Genomic DNA, 21,730 nt, shown 5'->3' on the forward strand with positions numbered 1-21,730 from the left:
TTTTAGGATGAGACAAACGAAAATTGATACAGTATTTAAGGCCCAACCCCTAGCAATGACACCCTATTCAAGGAAAAAACAAAAACTAAGAATTTAATGTCGTGAACGGCTTTATTTCGTTCCTGTAACATCGGAAGTTAAGCCTTAAGCATAGAATACTAGAGTAAGCCTAGTTTGGTGCCGTCTTGGACTGCTTTTTATCACATCAGAAACATTAGTCGTATACGCCCATGCCTTAGTATTGACTCAACCAAAACACTAGTGCATGCATTAGTAACGTCTCGCTTAGATCATTGTAATGCGCTTCTCTATGGCCTACCTGATTGTCTTATTCAAAGACTACAATATGTTTTGAACACGGCGACTAAAGTGATCACTAACCGCCGACCGGTTAGCTCAGTTGATTGAGCATTGGACTACCGTGCGGGAGGTCGTGGGTTCAAACCCCGGCCGGACCAACACTCAGGGTCTTTAAAAAACTGAGGAGAAAGTACTGCCTTTGTAATGACATCTGCAAATGGTTAGACTTTCTAGTCTTCTCGGATAAGGACGATAAACCGTAGGCCCTGTCTCACAGCACTTCAATGCTCATAACCCTGTGGGACGTTAAAGAACCCAGACACTAATCGCAAAGAGTAGGGCATGGAGTTCCCGGTGTGCTGGTCTGTTCTTTGTGCTGTTTCATGATTTCATGGGTTGGGTGGGTAGGATGAGGTTACTAATGGACATATGCTGATGTAAACCGCATTTGAATATATATAAATAGAAAATGCGGTATATAAATGAATTACCATTACCATCACTTGCAAGCGAAAGTTTGATCATGTCACACCACTACTTATTGAGCTACATTGGTTCCCCGTCCGACAGCGTATTGTATTTAAGATCTTATTGTACACCTTTAAGGCACTCCATGGTGCGACTCCAATGTATCTGACTGAGCTCATCAGTCCTTATGTTCCTAGGCGAACTCTTAGGTCTGCTGACCAACTTCTACTGAAGCAGCCAACGCACAAGCTCAAATTGACTGGCTTTAGGGCTTTTTCAGTGTATGGGCCTTACCCCTGGAACCCGCTTCCATTTGAGGTTAAAAGCAGCGCATCTGTCTCTATTTTTAAAGCTAAGCTTAAGACCTATCTTTTTCGAAAAGCATATTTTTAGACCTTTAATTGAATTTTGATTTTTTGATTCTTAGATTTTTTTTTGGTACATTTCTTAGTGTATAGATTATAATATGTTTGACCCTGTAAAGCGCATTTGAGCGTCAGGAAAATGCGCTATAGAAATACATTATTGCGTTCGACGAAGGAGAACGCAAGCCTAATTTCGTTTTTGCGTCCTGTGTCTTTCGAGTTGGTGTGCCTGTTTACGGCTTTGCAGAATTTTTCGAGATTGCTGTAAGGACACACATAAATGGCCCCCTGCTTGAGTTTTGCAGGGGCATGTTTCGGCCGTGAAACTGGTGCGAACTTGCGCTAGAGCCATCTTTTTAGTCTCGTTTTCGTATAAGAGTCGCCCCCTCGTTTTCGCGCTAGAGCCATCTTTTTATGTTGCTAGCAGGTCGAGTTTCACGTTTTGCCTGCTTGATGGTGTGCTTGCTTGTCGAGTTCGGGCGAGTTTGACCTTTTCATGGCGTTTGGTGTGCTTGCTTGTCGAATTCTGGACTGTGCTTCCTTGCTGTGTGGACTGTTATCAGATAAGGTGCGTTGTTTACGTTTGAAGTTAGAGTTACTGGCATTTGGAATCTTGCGAAAGTATTGCCAAAGCTTATCGATGTTCAGTTCCTTCGTTTCAGCGGGAGTGGAGTTTCACGTTCTTGCATCGCTTTTGGTGTGCTGGCTGGACGGCTGTGCTTCCTTAAGGCTGGTTTCCATATGATCGCGGATCGCAGATCGCAGATCGCAATAAGGTCTGCGATCGTCTGCGATCATATGGAAACTACTTCTGCAATCGTCTGTGATCCTGCGATCGCGATCGCAGACGATCGCAGAAGATAGAACCATGTTCTATCTAAAGGCTGGTTTCCATATGATCGCAGACGATCGCAGACCTTATTGCGATCTGCGATCTGCGATCTGCGATCCGCGATCATATGGAAACCAGCCTTTAGGGAAGTTGCGTCGTTTAAGTTAGAAAAGAAGACTTGCGGGTTAAATTTAGATTTATCAACGCCTTCATGAAGTGTGTACGACTGCGAAGACACATGGATAAGTTCGGCGTAGTGTTGTTTACCCGTTTCACTACAAGAAACCAACGCTGCCTTGCGCTGACTAAATCAAGAGACAAGTTGCGTAGTTTCAGTAAAATATATTACATTTACTTTCGGAGATGTGTAGCTCGGCAAATAATTTACTTACCGAGTTATGTAGATCGGCAAATGGCCATGATTTGTGGTCACTAAAGCAAAAAGTTGCCGAGTTTTTTAGCTCGGCAAATAGCCATGATTTGTTTCGAGAAAAGCAACATTCCTAGTGTGAGTGAAACGAATTGGTGCAGTTGCAATGGCGGACACTTTATCGAGTCATTCGATTATAAGGGATTGCAAGCACTCGGTGGTACCCAGTTTTTGTTATTGCCAGGCAACGTTGGTTTCTTGTAGTGAAACGGCCACAGTGCGGTTCCGTTTTACGGGGACCAACTCTGCGAGACAGAGTTTGTTTGCGTTTTTAATTTTGTTGGAGCGATGCATTTGCGCACGTGTATGCTCGAGCTGGAAAGAGTTCGCTCTTCAAGCGTTTTCTCGGATCTTTGCCGATTACAACCGAAAGTATTGTGCGTTTTTTAATCAAGGAAATGCTGTTTTCGAAGGTTTGATTCAAAAGATTAAGGCATAATTATGTGCAGCGTTCTGGTTTAGCGAGGTTAAAAGCGATTGCGCGTGTTTCAATTCTCGGCTTGTGAATTAACAGCGGCCGAAAAAGTCGCAATATTTTAGTTTCGCTTCCTTCACTGTTAAAACTGGGTTTAGGGAACAAGTTATCCAGTCATCTATCAGTGGAAGACACGGTTACAATCTGAATCAGTTGATAGAAAATGAAGAAAACGTGACATTGCCTTTTGAGATGATCTCAATAATATTTATGCAAATTTGTAACGCTACGCCGAAGATGTATCGCGGCGGCTTTCGATGTCTGCTCAAAGGCAATGGCATATGAACGGCCACGTTGAAGTTTCCCCGGTTTCTTGCCGAATTCTACCGTAAATGTTGTACGTTTTAAAATAAGGAAATGCTTTTTTCGAAGTTCATTCAAAAGATTCAAGTATAATCTCGCGTAGCGTACTGCTTACGCAGCAAATATATTTATATATATATATATATTTTCATTTAGTATATTTTAGCTATTTATTTATTTATTTATTTATTTATTTATTTGTTTATTTATGATATAATTATCAATCTTTTGGCTTCTTTTCCTCTATTAACGTGAAACTCAACTCCCGCTACAAACGAAGGAAATGAACATATCGATATGCTTTCGCAAGATTCCAAATGCCAGTGACTCTAACTTCAAAAGTAAACAACGCATCTTCCCTGATAACAGTCCACACAGCAAGGAAGCACACTCCAGAATTCGACAAGCAAGCACACCAAACGCGAAGAGAAGGTCAAACCCAACAAGCAAGCACACCAAATATCCATTATATTATAAACACTGGGTTATAACATTGATAACATTTTTTTGCGATTTAAATAAACATGTGAAAAATATCTGGCAGCTAATGTAACTTTCTTTTCCCGAATGGTCGAACGCATCTTACTAATCTCTGATTATTACTAGTTTATATTATATATATTAACAATATCCCATCATAACAATGGAACATCTTTCACAGACGTTTCTTCACTGCTGTGACAGTGTTATGCTGATACAACATAGGTACCCTATCTAAGGATCACACCGGGAACACCATGCCAACACGTGCAAAAATGATACCCTATCGAGACTCTCAAAAACCATATCTGGCAAAAGTAACAAATATTATCATAATTGAGAATGGTGTATTATTCTAGAAAGTGACACACCCATAACACCTTCCGGTTACTAGTTCGGGTGCTCTACCACTGAGCTACAGGAGACTCGTGAGAGCTAAGCCATTAAACTTGGTCAAACATCCTAAATACAGCTAGGATTTCAATCTCCTATGTACGCAGACCTTCTTTGGGTTCGTCAAGCATTGGGGAGAAATGAATGCGTGACCAGCCCAAAGAGCGTCTGCGTAGGAGGTCAGGCTTTGTTAACCTTTAATAGGATCATTTTAGGGTCTGGGTCATTTCGACCAGTGCCCACGTTTGATAGGATCGTTTTGGGGTCAGGTTCCATTCGGTGAAGGGAACTTAGACCTAGTGCTTGGAACTTTTAACGACTTTTGCCCACGTTTGGGGTGATTATTTTGGGGACGGGATCATTTTCGGGACTTAGAGACGTGTGCAATTTAGCATGACTGCGCTTGTCATTGAAATTAGGGCAGATTTCAGAGGCCTATATCTGTCGCACGCAATTTAGCGTGACTACGCTTGACAGTCATTCCCGATTCCACCCAGTGTGAATAATGAATTGCTTGGTGCATTTTGTATTGTTTCTCAAACAGCACGCAAATACGTTATTTACATATATCCCTTCTCCACTTGAAATATAACTTCTTTATAGCTTCATGGAAGGGTTCAGCATTCGCATTATTGAGACAGAAGCAGAGTTTGAATCCATCGTCGTAAAATGGATGGCAGAGGAGAAGTGGCGGCCGGGTTTGAAAGACGCCGAATGTTTTCTGGCGTGTGATCCATCTGGAACGCTGGTCGGTGAACTGAACGGTAAGCCTATATGCTGCGTTGCAATAACGAAATATGGTGATAACTTTGGATTTATTGGAATGTATATCGTGAGGAAAGAGTACAGAGGCAAAGGATATGGACTGACGATTTTTAACGCCGCGATAGAAAGAGTAAAGCCGACGCGTACCCCGCTAGCTTTATATTCAGTGTTACACCGCGAAAAAATGTACCAGAAGAAAGGCTTTCAGAGTCATTGTTATGGGGCCCGCTTCGACTTTGATGTTCCTACTGCCATCAGCTGTTTGTCTGAAATATCGGAGCAATCGCCTGTGAGTGTCCAGTGCCTTGACCAAGTGGATCACGAGGCGTTGTTTGCCTATGATAGCCACACATTCGGATTTCCACGTCACGCTTTCTTGTCTAAATGGCTTCGTGTGCCAGGCAGTCAAGCACATGTGGCAACTGACGGTGAAGGCTCAGTGGTGGGTTATGTTGTTGCAAGACCAACTTTTGTCAAAGAGGAGGGCTTCAAGATAGGTCCACTGTTTGCAGATTCGGTGACAATCGCAGAGAAGTTATTGAAAGCGGTAATTGAAGAGCTTCAAGAAGAGGAACCAGTTCCAGCTGTGTGCATTTACAGCTTCACAGAGAAGGGCAAACTGTTGGCTTCAAGGCTTCAAGGAAAGAGAAGTCTTGATTGTGTGTACATGACAACCGCAGGGTTCCTCCCTAAAGCTTGTTTTGATAAGTGGTTTGGTGTGACTACCTTGGAAACTGGTTAACTCTTTCTTCTTCCAAATTCATTATACATCTCCCGAGGTAATCGTAAGGACTGACCGATGTTGGGACCCTTGTAATATCGCCATTTTAAGTTTCCCATATACAGTGATAATCTTTTTTACACAGTGGGTGGAAGTTAGCGTCTTGTGTGATTCGTTTAGTCTGTGTTGTAGCTCAACGTTGCCAAGTTAAAGAGGCAGTGTCACCTATTTTTAGTGACCATTTGAGTAGCCAAAATTATTTGTATGGATGTATGCATAAAAACTAATGTCCAGTTTTGTTAATAACCCTACCACGAATTAGTGCACAGAAACTAGTGTCATTAATCTCTGACTGCGGATGGCTAAGATGGAAAATGGATTGCAACTTGAAAGAATTGGCCAATTTTGTCAAGTTCCTCCTGTGAATTTTAGGCAAATTGCTAACAAATGATGATAGTTTATTCTTCCTTGGAGAAACCATTTTCATATTTTCGTCCCGGTGCTCTAAGAACATTTTCATGTTAGAGAAGAGGTTCAGCTTAATCAAACATTTGAGCAGTTTTGACATACAGTAATATCTCTGTGACAGTGCCGCTTTAAGGTACGGTTTCTGCTTCCTCTTTAATATCCTGGGGATTTGAAAACAGTGAACACTGTAATAAATATTTAAAATAGTGGACAAGTAATTATGAGCCAGTAGATGAGGACCAAGTGGTTCTTTGAATGTCTGCTTAATCAACCTGTATTTAGAAGTCACTTAGCCATTCCCTAGAGTGAATACTATATAGAAATAATGTCAGTAGAGGCTGGAAGATGGATTACAATTAAAGACAGAAATCAAAGGTTGTCAAGGATTCAAAGACGCATGAAGTCATAAAACGTAAATTTATTGATAAATTATCTTTACGTACAAAAATATGACTTGAATTCTGGTATTTTAATTCTCTCTATTAAAACTATTTCCAATGAAATAGTCTTTTTTCCTCTGACCAGCCATTGAAAGCAATCACGATTTGCAGCGGATTGTACTGCATTGTGGTTGTGTGAGAAACAATGGCTCACAAAAGTGCATGTGACTTCCTGGTCTCAACAACGCGTTGTGGCTGACAGAGTAATAATATTCCAAATTATAAAATATCTCTTCAAAGGAAAATAAATTCTGTGGTGTGATCCTAAAGGAGCTTTCCATTTGCCAGAGCTGGCCGGCCAGACCGCTCAGTTCGCTAACCGGATGCACCAAGTCGTAGGACCGGTTATTTAATTGTTATTCCACAAGCACGCGTTGGATATGAGATGACAGATATAGCCAACGACGCGCGTAGCGCCGAGTTGGCTATAATCATCTCATATCCAACAAGCGTGAGTGGAATAAATGTTTTATTGAAAACAATCAAGAAATATTGCTAGATCTTGCTGATTTGGCTTTGAAAGAACAACCATTTCTCGGGCATGGTATAATGGCTCATACACCATGGCCGCTAAGCCAATCAAATCCCTGGAATGGCATTACACAATGATTTGGTAATGACTGATATTCCACAGCCACTAAGGTCACTAACCCAATCACAATTCTGAAATTGCGCTGGGGGGAGGGGGGGGGGGACGATAGAGAAACGGGCAGGTCTGACAAATGGAAGGCGCCCAAATTTGGGCGAAACGGCCACAAATTATCCACTTCAAATGCTTACAACAGTTAGCTGATAAATTTCTATCGACCCAATAAAATTTATCCAATGGAACTCGCATCGTATTTTACCGCTAGATGCGGATTAGCCTGCGTAGCTTGCGGTATTGCTCGCGTGAAGTATCACATTTTGGCGCCGGGGTCGCGTGCGTAGCTGGCCGTATTGTCCACAAATCGCCTCCTCCCCATTCCTCTCACGGGTCCGCGACTCAAACTTCGCCTCTCCCAAATAATCCCCCCAGATACGAAGACTAGACAAGAAGTCTTCTCAGCTTTTGTGTTTGAAAACAACAAACTACATGTTTTTACCAAAAATAGAGTAAAAAAATACCAAAATGTGATCAAGAAGCGGACACGCGGGTAAAAAAAAAAGCCTCAAAAACATTGTAAAATTCACGACTATTCTCTGCTAAGTCCTAAGCATACTGAACCAGAAACCTTTCTGAGAATAAAATACTTTAAGCTTCAATTGGTTGTGGTCGTACGACAGTCGTCAATCCTCCAATGGACGTCAAAGCTCAACTCTTTCTTTAATTCCTTTAAGTTTTTCATTTTCTTGCAGTTCCGGTGGAATCAGCCCAGTTGTTTCCGTGTCACTGAAATAGCCCTGGTCACCAACGTAATGTGTGGGATACAGAAGTAATGGCTCTGCTGTCATGGCAACTAGGTTTCGGGGATAGAAATGACTACTCCACTCCGAGCTGCAGATAAAAACAACAGAACAAGTCAGAAAAAGCCTACAAATGGTGAGGACATCGATAGGAAAGCTGTGGTACTATGCACGGCTACTTCAGTCAGAGTTGAATAGAACTAAAAACAACAGCAGTGAAATAGTGACAGAGAGATAAGGGACGCTGGAGTTGTTGATGTGACGGACATGGTGTTTGTTTCTTGTCAGATTTTAGTAAGATGAAGTAAGTGTTATATTCATTTGTTTAATATCTTGCCAGAGTAGCTACTATGCATGCACTAAAATGCCTTTTTTTCATTTTACATCTTGCATATCACACAAGAAGTATATGAGAACCGTTTTTAAATATCGACTGGCCTATTTTAAAGCTTGCTTCACTTCTCACCCTCTCAAGCGTATTCTAAACATTCTGAAGAGAATCAAATGCTTCTGTTACCTCCGTAGAGAAATAGTCCAACCAATGGAGTGATTTCTGTTTGGTTCTAACCCTTTTTGTGGGGGAAGGGGTCATGAACAGGACTAAGCAAAGCGCACCCAAACAAAGGCTTTTTTGCACGGTTTATGACTATGCGGGAAAAGCAGATCATATCATCAAACTTACTTTACGTGTTTGTTAAACATGATCGGAAGAAACTCATCCACTGCGACCATTTTCTCCAGCGGTTTCGCAGACAAAAGCTTGCGTGCACCACTTAAACTTAACGCATATCCCAGCGTCCAATAGGTGTAGTCGGCCCAGGCCAAAACCTGTGCTCCCGGTACCATCTCCATGACTTTACTGTGAAATCGCTTTCGCCCTATATATCTGTGGAACAAAAGAGGAACAGATTGCTACAGCTGTATATGTACGTCAAAGATGTCAAATCAGTTGTTATCAAACAATCTTACAATGTTGTGCATAGACCCTGATGTTTTCGCCAGCTATGACGGTGTTTAGTTTTATCTTAACGTAAACAGAATTTCCTATTTCTTTCATCGATGAGCATGCCTCAAGTTATACCAATAATGATTCGGGACTGTACAGACGTTGACCACTGCTTCTTGATACAGGTAGATTTTACAGCGATTTAACAAGCCTAAAGACTGATCTATTCCTGTAAGATTGAACGCGGATTTCGACTCCCTGTCAAGCGTGATTATCAGCAATTTGTTGATCTCCCATCTCTAAACGATGTTCTTGCGTACGATGTAGTGAGAACGCACTCCTGAGACAGATTGGAGTCGAGATTGTATGGGACAACGTTGATTGAATGAATGGATCTTGGGACACGTTTCTGGCATCCCCCGCAGGTTTAGCAGGGGCGGATGACATCATCACCAACTTGGCAAAGGAGAGAGAGCCAGGGATGGGGATCATCGAACGCACTTCCTTATTTATGATTATGACTAAAAAAAGATTTAAAAAGGTGTGCGGCTTGATGTGAGTTATCAGGAAAAATGTTTGAAGCACATTTACAGCAACACCCTCCAACACCTCTATTGAGATGGCACGTTAAAAACAAGCACAAAATATGCGTTCACTCACATAAGCTCCCAGCGGTGTCTACTGGAAAGTGCTGTTGCTTCTTTCAATAATCCTTGGAGCTGATTGCGAAAATTTGGTTCAAAACGCACGTCATCTTCTAGTACCAATACTTGAGACATGCCGTTGTTTATCATCTGAGAGTAATAGATTAGAATAACAAGATTAGAAACGAACGCGTGTTAACTGGTACATACCCATCACTCACATCAATCAGAGGTTACTTTTGTTGGTATGGATAATCGAAAGGTGACGGAGTGAAATTAGGAAATAATTTCACGCGAGTTTTGTCAAAATGCTAATTTCTTAATTTCACGAGTATACCATTTGATTACCTTTTAATACTATGGATGGCAAATTACACTCGCAATCGCGCGTTTTTGACTTGTTTATTGTACCGAGAAACGTTCCCATAGCAATTATAAATAAACCCTGAAATTTCGCGCCAAAATTAAGGACTAATTTGTCGCTCATTATATATTAAACATGAATTTTGTAATAACTGTACACAAAACGAAGCCTCTACCGCCCGTTTTCGCTTACATTTCTGTGGTTTAAACTCTCATTCGGGGTGGGTATCTGGGAAAATTGGTGCATCATAGTGAAACGAAGGTGAAGGAAAGAGGAAGAAGGGAAAGTGTGGTGAAGAAGAGAAAAGGGAAAAAATAGGCCATAGGAAAGGGAGTTGACGGCAAGGGAGGGGGGGGGGGGAATCTAAGAGAACAAATTATCTGAGTTCAAGAGCGTATCCTTCATGAGGCCAGTTCAATGGAGTAATCAAACACAAAACCGTTAAGATAAGACTTAGAGATTATGATTATTAAATAATATTCGGAGTCAGAGGTATTGGTGGTGAACAGAGCAAAGCATGGGAGGTATGTAGATGTTGCATTGAGCAAGTGATCCACTGTAACTGAGTTAAATCAAGAGAAAATAAGGGGACAGAGAGGCAAGCCCCCAGTATAGCCCTTAGGATACGTGAATTTCACGCAAGTTATTTTTAGACGTCGTGAAGACAGAAGCCTGTTCCCCGAGATGTCCGCAAACGTATCTAGACATCTGTAAATGCTACTTACGAAAGCCATACTGAATATCCAAAAGCCAACATTACACAATGGGACGTTGGCATGCTCTGATGACTTCCCGTGACGTCACAGACAGATTGCGGACGTCTCGGGAAACCGACTTCCGTTTAGACGATGTCTAAAAATAAATCAAGTGAAATTCACATATCCCAGCCAACTTCGCTAGTTTCCCTCTATAGATAGATAGTCCCTCTCTGTCCCCTTATTTTCTCTTGGTTAAACATCTCACCTCCTCCCAAATAAGGTAATGACTCAAGAAGCAGCCGATTTCTCCCATGGTAAGAGGCCTTAGATAAAAAATAAAAATAAAAATTAAAAAATAATAATAAAAAAAAAAACATGGAAAAATCAGAAAACATAATGCCCGTAAATCTACTCTTCATTGTTAGGTTTGAGATTCAGTTAAATTCCAAATAAATGTACCACGATTTATAACGCACACGCAGACCAATAATTGTTTTTGTGGAAACTACTGCCTTCTGTTGTTCTGGTTGTTCCTCGAAAATAAATTTCACCTCTACTTTTGGGGGTCGCTGCTTTCAGAGAACTTTATGGACATCATTACACTACGCCTTACATTGTAGCAAGCAATCTTTGCAAGTAAAGGTTCACTGCATACTGATGACAGTTTATAAACAACGCTTGAGGTTTAATTACTTACCTCTTCCCATAGGGATCACTGTAACCCGGTAACATCTTTATTCCCATCTCCTTCACTTGCTGGTCTGTTAATGATCTGGCAAAAGTAACAAATGTTATCATAACTTCTGCGAGAAATAACTATACAGTCTGTACTTACGTTACTAGTACTGTTAAACAGAGACCCTTTCAGCCATTCACTGGGTTGGTTCGATAGTCAGTCTGTCCGTTGAGTATAGTGCCAAACAAATGCAATTCACCGACTGTTGGTGATTGTAGAATCCCAGGTGCAGTTTCTGAGAGAAACCACAATTATTTTGCTGGTAAGTAACATGGCGGGCAGTTTTTGTCTGTTAGTTTTCCATAATTATTATAAACGGAAGATTACATTTAGAACATTGAGAACTTAACTAAATTACTGATAAGATTTTTGCAATATTGCAAGGCAGTGGTTTGTGAGTCACTAGTACCTTGTGGAGAAAGGTCAGATCGAGTAACGGACACTACTTTACTTTTGATCAACAACACAAAGCCGCAATACACGAAGCAACAATCACACAACATAAGAACAATCTTCTTACATAATTTCGCATTTGCATTTATTGACAAATTAGTTGTAGTTGGTCTACACTGTACATTGGAGCATGTCCGGGGTGAGTACCTGATTACTATACTAAGTGTGGTTTTCATGACTACAGTAACTTACTTTTCTGTACTTTTTAACATTTACCTTTGAAAACTACCATAAAACAATTATTCACCTATGTCTCAGTAAATACAGGTATATATTTACTTAGTCTTCAGTGAATAATTGTTAAAATACAAAAAAAGTGCAAAGATGAAGGTGCTGCCAGAAAAGGGACAACAAAGTTCTGGGATTGTGTGGTATGGGAGGGGTGGGTTAGTTCCTTTTCCTCTTCCTCTCTCCCATCCCCCCACTGACTTGACTGACAAAGGATTAAAATAGAATCTGTAGGGCAACAGTCCAGAGAATGTGTGACACATGCCAAGTAACAAACTCACTTGCCATCAACTGCATCCAACAGCTTGACACTTATTCCCAGCTCTTTGAGGGATGCAAGCATCCTTTTTCGACGCAAAGGCCTCCTTTTAAGGTTGATGAGATAGATCTGATAGAAAATAATTCATTATCTACTTAACAAAATCAATTGCCTGGAGTTTTCTACGGTCTATACTCTTATAGACCATAAAATGATGTCATAATGTTCAAAACTCAAACTGGAACTACGAGCCACACACAAGTGGATTCATTTCTTGTTTTGTTCAATAACATGGCAAAAGTACGAGTGGAATTGGCTTTATTTTCCATTGACAACATTTTTTATGTCTCTTATCTTATAGACAATAGGTATGAGCCAATCCGCATGCAGGAATTTTGACAGTCATCATAAAATATGTAAAATATGTAAACTGTACCTCATCAAAGCCCAGTTTTCCAGGAGTAATATATTTGACAGAAACATGTGAACTAACGGGCATCAGTTCTTCTGGATTATCAACTATTATGTAATAAAAAGAACACAATAAAATATTACTCTAAAATAAGTGAATGGGTAGGTACGTAGGTGGGTTAGCCGAGGTTAGCATGCAAGTAAGTAAGCAAGTAGGTAGGTAGGTATAGGTAAATATGCAGAGTAAGTAAGGATTTTTCTGCAAATAAGGCCCAACAGCTTTGCTTTTCTTGATTTAATTGACCTCTAGCCTCTAGTTTGACTTGACACTGGGCTGACCGAAGCATTGCATCTTTCGATTTCATTCTTCATGTACTAACAATCAAAGTTTATCTTAGGCCCCTACCTTATACATTCCTAAGGAATCACACACTTTTAAAGATACATGTATGGCTGCGCAATCATTCAATTCCCTGCCTGCAACGTTCCATTTGTTAAGGCAACGAGGGTGTTTTTTTTATAATTTTCAGAAAGCAAAATTATGTGGAGTGTAAATATGTAAATTTGTGTAATTGTAATAAGCACTTTTTATGATTGATTTTTGCTCAGTTAAAAATAACCGGTACTTTATTTTTTTCCATTACTGTAATCATTTAATTTTAGTCTTTTGCAACATAAAACTTTGATTTTGAGAAGTTGAAGAGCCACATGGTGGATGTGTTGCGAATAAACCTCTGTTATCATTATTATTATTTGATGAAAACTTACCAAACCACTCAAGCTTCACATGAGTAAAAGAAATCTTCATATCTTCCAAGGTTTGATTGGCATCTGATGGATTCACCATGTAGCCATACACTTCCTTGTTAAGTAAATTTAACTTTATGCCTACAATCAGAAAATTTGTATTTACAGTTTGGGAGGACAACAGTACCCACTCTTTGAACAGCCAAGCTTGAATGTTTGGCCTAAAGGTTGGTGGATCATAACCCAGGCCCTAATTGTTCAATGAGTATCTAACCTTATCAAATTGATAAGTGACAAAAGCAAATGTGGAGCACCAAAAAATAGCCAACCCTCCTCCACCCCCCACCCCCCCCCCCAAAAAAAAAAAAAAAAAAAAAAAAAAAAACCAGCAACAACAACAAAAACAAACAAAAATGGAAGGGATTGGAGATTCCACAGAGTGGGGTGGGACTCTCTCAAAGGCCAAACAAAGCTAAGGAAAGTATGATTTTCCAGAGGAGTACATGTAGGAAGTCTTACTAATCTTACTAAACAATCAAACAATCCCTTCTGTTGGGAGGGGAGGCAGGGGGGGAAGGGAGAGGGACGTGACTACACAATGTTTTTTTTTCCAAATTGATACAAATACATGTACAAGTATGACATTTACCAACATTTGGTATTTTTGAAATCAATACTGATATTAATATTGTGACATCATCTTCCATGATTTGTATTGTGATGTCATTGTTGAAGGTAGTAAAATGTTCTGAGCACAATGATAAGGTGAACAGTATTGAAAGGTATAATCGAAACAAATTTCCTTTTTTCTCCAGTTTATCAATATTTCTCAGGGAAACTCCACTATCAATGATAGAGAATACATATACTTCAAAAGTAATGATATCCACCCAGCCTCCATTACTTTCAGAGAGTTTCTGCTTTTGGAAAGTGCTAACAACCATCAAATTAATTTTATAAATTCTTTCAGGGCCAGGAGCTCCCTTAGCTTACCAGCCATCCTTGCTGAATGTGCAAACACAAGGATGTCATCCTCTTCTCCTGCATAATTTGCCAGAGGTGGATTATACCTCAACTTATCGCTAATTGTCTTCCGTAAGTCAATAAGAATAGTGGAGTGGATCATGGGCACCTCAAAACAACCTTTGAGCTCTCTCTGAAGCATGGGAAAATAGTTGTCAGATCTTGCATAGTATCCCTACAGATTTACAAACAAATAAAGAAAACAAATAATTATGTTTTGTTTACATGTACTAAAATGCAAGAATGAAGAGAACACTTTTCTTGTTAAAACAGTAGAAAGATCCCCAATGCTACGTAAAACAAAATGCCACCTGCTTGCCATTCTAATATGACCTGGTAAAGTTGACATCCAATTAGATCTATTCTAAGATTGGACTAAAAAATGTAAGGTAACTTAAGTCATACCATGAGCCTAATAAGTGGCCTACACAACCAGAGCTTTACCCAGTTTCTGTGCTCATGAAGCCACTAGGAGTATTGCTACTCCTCCCTGGATGGGATGCTAGTCCATCACAGGGTTACCACCTACCAGCCGTATGTCTCCAGTATCCATTTATACACCTGGGCCCAGTTGTTCGAAGCCCGATTAAGCTAATCCTGGATTAACGTGAACTTTGATCCGAGTTTAATACCTAATCAATAAAGATTCTCCCATAAGATTTTTGTCCCTCAGTTTTGCCTTAGAATATTCTTATCATTAAGCTTGAAATTAGCCTTTTAAACCATTTTAAACGAGCGAGATGAAAGCCTCGATTAAGTTATAATCGTGGATTAGCGTTAATCGGCTTTCGAACAACCCGGCCCTGGGTGAAGAGACACAATGTGGAGCAAATCAAAAGTTTCTTGTCTAAGGAAACAACACAGCAATGAAGTAACCCATGGCCAGCCAGCATTGAACTGATGCCTCTCCGACCTTATGACCGAAAGTCGCATGGAAAGTTGTCGGCTTTTCTCAAATTGCTAAATTTACAAATGTATAAAGTTAATTTAAATTGACTTTCAAATGATTTGTACAGTGACCTGAACTAGCCCCGCTAAAGACCCACATCACCCCTTTAAAAAGATTTAAAACATTTCCTTACTCAAAAAACAGATGATTTCTCAAGGATGTTACTAATACTGTCTTATTCCAAAGATTTTTCTGTTTCTGCTGACAGTTTTCTCAAATGACTGACTCGCTTTTACATAAACATAATAATTATGTGCAGTTCCAGAAAATATCCATACTCCCCCATGGAAGGTTTTTTGTTTTGTACCCCCCATCCCCCCCGGGAATTCCAGTTTAGCTTCATACTTTGCTTCTAAAATGTTGACTTTTAAGACCCCCCCCCCCCCCCCCCCAAAGGAATTTCTAAATTATGAACTTCCATGGGGTGGGTATGACCAGTTTACATGTAAGTATGTTATGCACCTGGCCTCAGTTGTTCAAAGAGCAAATAACTTTATCCACTAAATAAGTCGCGATCCAGCGGAGTATTACTTCCACCTGGGAAATGTACTCCAACCGATGCTTTTGGCAAGTTTCCACACAATCCCATTCTTAAATTTGACATGTATATGCTTCTACTCTATTCACAAATTATAGGACCATCAAGAAAATCTTGCACAAATTTTATCTGCCAGATAGCAAACTATCCAGTAGATAAAATTATCCGCCCTTTGAACAACTGGGACCAGCCTTTTCTACAACACTTGCCTCTTCATCCATTCCTCCCCAGAAATTAGAGTATGCAGCCTTCCCACCAAACACTTCAATCAACGGAGCAATGACAGTCCTTAGAATAAGATAAAATATTCAAGCCTCAGATGTTGAAAGAGTGGATAACTTTAACCAGAGGATAACTTGCTATGTACATTTTATCTGCTGGATAGCGAGTTATCCACTGGATAGAGTTATCCACTCTTTGAACAACCGGGGTCTAATCTATAAAATCCAAACAGGATGGAATACCATATATTATTCTTTATTGAACACCTGACCCTAAATAAAATTGCTAGGTTGCCAAAGCCTGGCATCAAAAGCATTTATTTGAGACCTGTCTGGTGTATCTTTGAACCGGCCAGCCTAAGGTAAATGATTCCATGCTGTTGCAAAAATATTAATATACAGTCGAACCTGTATTAAGCGGTCACCCTCGGGGAATGGCTAAGTGACCGCTTAATACAGGTTGCACAGAATACATCACTTACTTGGTTAAGAAAGTTCGGCAATAAAATGGTATGACAAAGGAAAGCATGGTATTGAAACAGACTAGCAAAACATTAACGCCACAATTGTGCAGCTCATTAGAAGCTCAATTGCCTGGAATGCCATTATTTTGTTACCATATTTAAGTGGTTTCCTTTTGCAAGGTGACCGTTTAAAACAGGTCAAGACAATAGAAACAGCTCACTGGGACTTAGTATAGGGTGGCCGCGACCGCTTAATAGAGGAAGACCGTTTAATACAGGTCAGGATTGCAGCAAATAAGGGAAGTAATTTTTGGGACTTTGATAACTGACCGCTTAATAGTCCCAGTGCCGCTTAATACAGGTTCGACTGTAACACAGTGTTGATACATTTCATAACATGGATACACAATTTTACAATAACTGTCAAAATTCCAACGCAATGATTGGTTCATAGCTATAATTGTCTATAAGATTACAGACAATAAAAATGATGTCAGATGTAATGCACACACTTTCTCTGCAACAGAAAATATAGCGAGTTCTGTTCATACAAACTTATATTCTATGTTATTGTAAGAAAGAAATCAATGACAGTTGTCTATGTTCTACACCGGCTTGTAGATCATAAACTGGCACTGATCAAGTACTTACTTTTTCTCTTCCATTAAAAGTCTGAGTGTTTTTGGATTTACTAGGAAGTTGTCACAATCCACAAACTGAAAAAAACAGGAAGCACATTAAATTAGCTTAATTACTTTAAGTAAAACAACTGACAATTGCACTTGTAACAACATGTGTGAAGTGGTTTAGAAAGTTTGTGTAGACTTAAAGTACATGTGCGTGTACCTTACTAAGGTAAAATACATCCAATTCTAAATTCTCCCAAATGAATTTGAACTTACCGGTACATATACATATATGTAGTTGTTTGTACTGTATGTTTTACTGTCAGTTAAGTATTTGACTATAAAGTTATCAAAGGAATACAGTATTAGCCTGTTTCCACCTAGCCTGTGCCGCAGACAGAATCAACCGCTGGTAAATACCATCTGCAAATTAGCACCCAGAGTCACTTTCCAAATCCCCTTGAATCAAATTGGCTATAACCAGACCAATCAAACAATAACCTTGTGCAAAGACCAATCACAGACGGTACTCAGATCCTAATTCACAGACAGTATAGTATATGGCAGTTGATTCTGTCTGCAGCGCGGGCTAGTTCCCATCCCATCCCAACTGAAATCTCAGATGTTAACACTCTGCCAACAAAAGCAAAACTCCATGGAAGATGGAGTACAATACATACTGTAGTATGTTCAACTTTGACATCATTGATACAGAGAGAGTTGTTACAACAGTTTCAGGGGTAGATCACTGTTGTTGTGTTGGCTGTTACGTTGTACGAAATTCCAATAATGGTGCAACATATGGGGAACAGTTAATCAACTGTAACAGTAGTTTATACTTGAAAATAAACATGGTCATTTCTGGCAACGGGTGTGTATCACAGAATTTTCTTTCTTACTTAACAAATCTTCAAGTTGTTCTCGTATGAAAATCAAAAAAAAAAATTGACGTCAATACAAGAACACGGTTTCTCTATTTGTCAGTTGTTTCATTCTGAGTATTCAACAATCCCATTCATATTTTCGTCCACACAGTTTTCTTCCTCTGCACATGAAAGACAACTAAGGAATAGAGAAATTGTGAGACTTAAGTGCTCCTGCATTGACGCCACAACCCTACTGTCCCCAGTCTCCTGTCTTGTGTGGTACTGGACCCATTACTAGAAGTTAAATTTGACACTTCTATATGCCTCAAATGCATGAAGAAAAATTGATGAGGATTTTTTTTTTTCGATTTTCACACAAGAACAACATGAAGATTTGTTCAAGCAAATAAAAAAACTTCTGTCATATGGTACTGTACACTTTAAAAACAACACTTAATTTGCATAAACCTACAAATAGATAATCTGCCCACTGTTTCCTTGCGCTCTCCAGAGCCCTTTGGCGCAGGTACATCATCTGCCGATATCTGCTCTCTGACCACTCCCCTGGACCAGAAGTATCCTCATAATGGCTGGGGGTTTTAGACACATTTATTAAGACGCGGTGATACAAACTTTTCACGTTTTGACTCCATTCTTGAAGAACCTTTGATGTGTTGTCTTCATTATGATCTGACCTGATCCTGCGAATAAAGAAAACAAAACACTTCCCTAAGTTGTTAGTGTGAACAGTCTTGAAAACAAACTGTTTCTTAGCTATTATAGAATTACATAACTTTACTGCTAATTAATATAGTGTTTTTATTAACATTAAAGTCATTTTGCAGGGGTTCCATTAAGATTTTGAACAGGCAGGCGATAGATTAGTTTACTCAGGCAAGAGAGTTGACTTGGGTACATTGGTTTTTGGAAAAGTCGGTTGAAGTGTTGAAGGCAACCAGGCAAAGTTGCGTTTACAGACGGTCAATTTGCCCAGTGGCTGGCCTTAGCTTAATTCCTTTCTTAAACTCATTAATAATAAAAAATTATTCATCAAGAGAAAACAAAGAAAATCACTTCTGTGATCGTGGTTTGGATATGTGTCCCTATTTACCATAATAATTTGCCAATTTTAGCCTTGAATTTCTCCAAGAGTTAATGATCATTTGAGAAGCCATATCAAATTCTCGAAAGTGTGTTTCATCAAATATCCAAACACCTTGAAGTCATTTAAAAAAACTTGGCTGCGCCTCATTTTTTCAACCTACTTCTCAGTATTTGGATATGTGATGAAACATGCTTTCTCGTGTTTGATATATTACTTCCACAACAAGGCAAACAAAAGGTTACAGACAGTCAATTCTGAATATAAAACAACTGGAAAGTTTTTACAATGAATGCCTGTCCAAAAAGGAGATGCCTAGTGACCAAACATCACTCCATTTGGCCACCTTGTTTGGAGCCGCCTGATTGTGTTTTAATGTGTTTTATAAAAATGTGAACTCTATCAAATAATTATTTTATTGTTATAACAGCACTGAAAAAAATTTCTTTTATTCTCATGTTTGATAGGTGATGTGTTGTTCATTCAGACAGCATGCATGTGTGCTGCATTTTCTCATTCAGTTACAAGTATCCATAGATAGTACATTTTGCCTGATTCAGTATTTTCACAAGATCTTGCAAACAAACACAGGTGTAAGTCTTTCCTGTGACGTCAATGTCAATCATACTGCAGTGCTTATGACGTAGGGTCACTGGTCAGCTACAGGGCTGTCAACCTCCTACGTCTTTAAATATGGAGAAATTATATGACTTTCCAGCCAGCAACAACAAAGCGCCTTACAGGGGGGTGCCATCAAAGCTAAATTCAAAGCTTCAGTAGGGGGGGGGGGGGGATAGTCTTTTAAGTCTATAAAACAGTAGCTGGAACAACGCTACACGTACATTACAGATTTTATTCTAGGAAAGTCAAGTCTACGACAAATAGCAAACTTTGGCAATTATCCAGGAGATTACAGACATAAATCGGGAGATACACTGTACGGTTCAAAGTAGGGAGATTACAGACATAAATCTGGAGACCAGGAGATACGGTTCAAAATAGGGAGATTACAGACATAAATCTGGAGACCAGGAGATACGGTTCAAAATAGGGAGATTACAGATACAAATCTGGAGACCAGGAGATACGGTTAAAAATCTGGAGTCTCCCGGATTATCCGGGAGAGTTGACAGCCCTACAGCTAGTACCTGATAAGGGATTATCTCAGGTTCAATAGGCCTCAGAATCTATATAAAATTGTCATGAGTCTGAAATTATATATATCAAACGTATATATGCACTGTGGATGAAAGATAATAGAGGAGAAAAGATTCTCGCAGTTGGTAAAACACTGTACTGGTATCGCAGAGGTCATAGATTCAAATCCGATTCAAGCCTGATTTTTTCAGGGGTTTTTTTGCAACAGTCTGGTGGCATAGATAACTGCGAGAATGTTGTGTTGTATGTTGTGACACAAGTCATTCATATGATTTCATGTGCAAAAACCTCAGGGTCACACATTTGCCACCATGAAAATGCAAAGAAATACAGTGCCATTCATCATAAGTGAGGTAATAACAACTGCATAGGTAATAATATTGGCCCATATATATATATTTTTTTGCCTCTAGGGTTCAATCGCTCTTTTATCAAACATTGTGAATGGTGTTTGATAACATTTGGCCACTTGGTCCAACATCAACATGTTTGGTCACCAGACAATGTTTGATATTTGCCGATCTTGAAAAAATTATGCTTACTATAAGTCGTGTTTTGTTTGATATTTTGTGTTTCTTAAAATTTGTATCACTTCATGCATGACATATTTTGAACATAAAAGGGCTTTGAAACGATCATGTCCCCATAAAAAGTTTGAATAGAATGTAACCAAGGCTCTTAAGAATAAAATATTTTTTCTTCATTTGCGAATTGCGAAAAAGTCCTCACAAAGAAGAAACATTTTAGGAATGTAATGACACGTTGGCAAAGAGTTTGTAGCGTGAATTTTCACATGTCAGATAAGCTTTATAAAATTATCATGCCCAGCTGATTCAAATACAACGTAGAGTTTTTCCCGTTTCGATTACGTTGCATGCTAGAACCTTGAGCCAAAATAAAACGGTAGTTATACGACAGAAGGGAATCAGACGATATTAAAGAGCAGTCCACATGCCGTCTACAACGTGCTTTTGTTGTGATTGTGGGCGACCAATGTTTAAATATTAATGCAAATCCTTGTTTATTAATAAATAAGGGTTTCTAAGCTTAGTGCAATCACGAACTCAAATGCATACATTAAGTCAAAGAACCAATGTGAATGAGGCACACTTACCAGACAGATATTCGATTTTTGGGATAATCCAAATTTTCAATGTATCCGAGCCAGTTCGGAAGTAAATGAGCTGCGTTGCGAGCTATGATTGCGAGAAACACGCTAGGTTCTTTGACAGCAGACTCTTGTGAAAGATTATAAACTACATCAGAGACCTTAGATTCCGCTGAAAACGTCCGTAGACCTGTAAAGAAAAGTGTAATAAAGAATAAATAGCCACAAACAGCCATTACTGATCGATTTCAAGGCTTTCTGGCTGTCAGTTGTCTCAGAGACCATCGTGCTTTGCAAAAAAACTTCGACCGGAAATAAAGTACGAAATGTCACGCAAGAAATGTCACAATCTTCATTGCGACA

At 39.4% G+C, this 21,730-nt stretch overlaps 1 protein-coding gene across 2 annotated transcripts; it reads right to left on the reverse strand.

Moving 5' to 3' along the window:
• Positions 1-6,403: 6,403 nt before the first annotated feature.
• LOC146488067 (procollagen galactosyltransferase 1-like) lies at positions 6,404-21,654 on the reverse strand. Of its 2 annotated transcripts, XR_014866847.1 has the most exons (14): positions 21,374-21,654; positions 18,472-18,700; positions 17,159-17,223; positions 16,032-16,110; positions 14,306-14,510; positions 13,334-13,453; positions 12,591-12,673; positions 12,177-12,283; positions 11,176-11,250; positions 10,744-10,801; positions 9,433-9,566; positions 8,509-8,712; positions 7,137-7,917; positions 6,404-7,060 (listed from the first exon to the last, which is right to left on the reverse strand). XR_014866847.1 is itself a non-coding variant. In XM_085121011.1 (13 exons), exons 1-13 carry the CDS (start codon positions 21,601-21,603, stop codon positions 7,728-7,730), a joined length of 1,779 nt encoding a protein of 592 aa, XP_084977137.1. In that variant the 5' UTR covers positions 21,604-21,654; the 3' UTR covers positions 6,404-7,727. The 2 variants fall into 2 exon arrangements, 1 of the variants encoding a protein (XP_084977137.1); XM_085121011.1 differs by having other exon boundaries at positions 6,404-7,917.
• Positions 21,655-21,730: the final 76 nt, after the last annotated feature.

Source organism: Pavona decussata, unplaced genomic scaffold, assembly GCF_977016875.1.
Source record: "Pavona decussata unplaced genomic scaffold, jaPavDecu1.1 SCAFFOLD_11, whole genome shotgun sequence".
NCBI lineage: Eukaryota > Metazoa > Cnidaria > Anthozoa > Scleractinia > Agariciidae > Pavona > Pavona decussata.

Excerpts from the sequence above, each read along its gene's own strand:
- LOC146488067 (XM_085121011.1), bottom strand. The coding sequence starts at position 21,603 with ATGGCTGTTTGTGGCTATTTATTCTTTATTACACTTTTCTTTACAGGT. Across the intron at positions 16,111-17,158 it reads CTTTTAATGGAAGAGAAAAA|GACTGTCATTGCTCCGTTGA; the intron begins GTAAGTACTTGA and ends TCTTATTCTAAG. Across the intron at positions 7,918-8,508 it reads ATGTTTAACAAACACGTAAA|CTCGGAGTGGAGTAGTCATT; the intron begins GTAAGTTTGATG and ends TTTTATCTGCAG.